The following is a 2,864-nucleotide window of genomic DNA, read 5'->3' as shown; positions in this document are numbered from 1 at the left end:
GAATTCTCTGTCCCGGGACATTATGGAAGCCGGATCATTGGGGACCATTTAAAGTAGAATTAGATAAATTTATCTAAAAGTCAGGGATTTAATCACTATGGAGACGGTCACATGAGGCTTGGAGCAAATCAGCTATGCCTTTTTTGAAAGGTGGGGTAGGCATGATGAGCCCATTGGCTGTCCTACTTTCTTATGCTCTTCTGTAGATCGGATTTTACCTGGTTCTAAAGCAAAGGGGAGTAAAACTCCTTGGAGGCAGCATCAAGTTGCCTTTCTTCAGCGTGCATAAAATGCACATCTACTGGGGTGTCAAACTTGAACTGCTAAGGTATCTCTCACCCTTTATATCAAATGCAGTTCTTCCTTTATTGTTTAGTGTTTAAAAAATACAGTGCTTCCAAATGATGGCCGGCTTTGCCCATGAGTTCCATAACGATTGATTCAAGCCACAAAGGAGAAAGAGACCATCCCAATGCAAACCTACCCTGCTGGCATCGGAACTGCTGCACCGCAATAGTTACTGAAATGGAAACGCCGGGGAGCGGTAGAAAAGTTTTGTTACTCTAATTCAAAGCTCCGGGAGTTAAGTTTTACTTTGATTCCCGTTGTGTTTCCAACAAGAAATAACAGAATTTAGAAATATCGACGCAATGCAACAAATCAGATTACACGTTATAAAACAACATTGGCCGTCAATTGCCTTGGAATAAACTTCTTCGAGTGAGTTTGGATGTGTACTCCTTTCTGGATTTATTCGCTCTCAGCCTCTCATGCATCAGAAATTCCTAGCTGTCACCATCCGTTGCCACTGGACAGAAATTCAGTAAACTATGAAACAGCTGCAGTTTTGAGAAAGTGAACTGAACACAGTCTCCCTACTGCAGCAGTGAATTCGGCAATTTGGTAGCTAAAATGCTGAATATTTGAATTTATGCAAGCATATTCATCGTGACTGGATCACCTCTAGTCTTATCTCTGGGTTAACTCTTAACAACATTAACCCTTGAAAGTCAATACTGGGGCCTTCGGGGCGACTATTCAAGACCTCGTAGACTGACTATGTGCTTACTGGGCTGTTAGTTCTGTTCTTCTCGGGGAACAACATGACCAGACACGGCGCCCAAATATTTTTAAAACATCAAATAAAGGATTTTATTCCGTTTTTTTTACAATGTAAATTCAATACACATCGCTTAAAACGAACATATCTTATAAAATTATGAAACGTCACTGGATATAAGCACGCAGATTTTTTTTACAAACCTATTTACAAGGTATTATAACCCTCAAATCGTTGCTTTAGTGTTAATCTTGGTCGATTACATCGTTTTTTGGCCTTTTCCTGCTACTAATGGGAATGATTGATTTTTTTTCTAAAATCGACATTTTCAAACAATATTACATTATTTCGTCCTGGTACAACACAGCAAAACGCTATAGGGCAAGCAAGTGCAGTTTAACAAACCATCACGATTTCATTCTAGTTCGAAGTGATCACTTGTAATGATTACTTTGCATTCAAGTCTTGGTTGTATACTGTAGTCGATTCGTCCGTTGAGATACTGTCTACTATGGAGGTCAGGTAACGAAGGCTGCTGGTTCCTGATGATTCCGAGTTATTTCCTGATTAAAAGAAAACAGTTGTCACGGAAGAAATTAGTGCCGGTTGTCAGAAGAGAGCTCGGGCGGTCCCAATACGCCGGGGTGCTCCCGCGCACAAAGTTCGGAAAACTCAAACCGTGCCTCCACGTCAAGATTAAAACATCGTTGAAACTCGATTGGTTTTTTTGTCAACTTATGGGCAATGAAATATTTATCAATAATGAACTATTTATACTGGCAAATATTGTGGCGAGTAACTGCAGCCCCGTTGACAGACGGGTTACTCGGCGACGTATATTTACCTTCTTTGTGGAGTTTAGTCAGGATGTTGGAATGATCAGACAGGTTTCCCCATCCAGAAGGACAGGTGTTTGTTCCCCATCGGCCCTCAGTGTCCACCTGAAACGAAAGCGGGAGACGTTAGACAATGAACCCCCGAACGAGCCGGGGTGCCAGAATGCGACCGGTGTCCAACACGTTTCTGACCGCCTACCTGTGAATGGGAGCCGATGCAAGCGTTGGTCGACTCCACGTTTTCCCGAAGCTTATCTTGCTGGTCAAGACTTTGCAACAGATCCTGCAGTTTCTCGATGTAGTGAATGGCGCTGCGGAGAATCTCCACTTTGGGAAGCCTTTGATTAGGGTTTGGCACCGTCCTGCGCTTTAACGCCTCGAAAGCCTCGTTGATTTTCTTGAGCCTCCTCCTCTCTCTGAGAGTCGCCGCCTTCCTTCTGTCAGTAGTGGCTGACTTCCTTTTGCAAGCTTTACATGCCCAGATCAAGCACTGCCCGGGACAGTGGGACTTAAGGCTCGGCGGTGCATACACGTGCTCCTCGCTGCCGCTGTCACAGCTGGGTTCGGGTTGGCCAGCATCTCCGACAGGAGACAGACCGCCCTCGCTTCCCGGGTACAGGGGGGATACGGCGGTTCCATCCAAGTGTGTAAAAACCATACTCTCGCCAACCAGATATCGCTGATCGTGACAGAAAAAGGGATTGGTTTCAAACAGCTCCATCATTATCGATCCCGCGTCTTTATGATTGTATTGGTCTATGAATGTGTTTGAGAAATAGAGAGAGAGGGGGGGAGAGGGAGAGAGAGAGCGAGAGAGAGAGAGAGAGGAGAGAGGGAGAGAGAGAGGATCAAAAGCTATTGAGGGGTTTGGATGGCATTTAAACAGTTGGATGACAAGTTCCTATGCTATATATACATACATACATATATATAGAAGCAGGTGTAATTCTATCCAACTATTAGCTGTC

General features: G+C 44.1%; 1 protein-coding gene across 1 annotated transcript; it reads right to left on the bottom strand.

The window, feature by feature from the left end:
- Positions 1-1,418: 1,418 nt before the first annotated feature.
- Positions 1,419-2,620, bottom strand: myf6 (myogenic factor 6). The gene is made up of 3 exons (XM_059976586.1): positions 2,096-2,620; positions 1,905-2,001; positions 1,419-1,623 (listed from the first exon to the last, which is right to left on the bottom strand). Exons 1-3 carry the CDS (start codon positions 2,618-2,620, stop codon positions 1,508-1,510), a joined length of 738 nt encoding a protein of 245 aa, XP_059832569.1. The 3' UTR covers positions 1,419-1,507.
- Between the last annotated feature and the right edge of the window lie 244 nt (positions 2,621-2,864).

The sequence above is a fragment of the Hypanus sabinus genome, chromosome 8 (assembly GCF_030144855.1).
Source record: "Hypanus sabinus isolate sHypSab1 chromosome 8, sHypSab1.hap1, whole genome shotgun sequence".
In the NCBI taxonomy this organism is placed as follows: Eukaryota; Metazoa; Chordata; class Chondrichthyes; order Myliobatiformes; family Dasyatidae; genus Hypanus; species Hypanus sabinus.
Note: the sequence above shows the minus strand (reverse complement) of the source record. Positions and strands in the feature narration are given on the sequence as shown.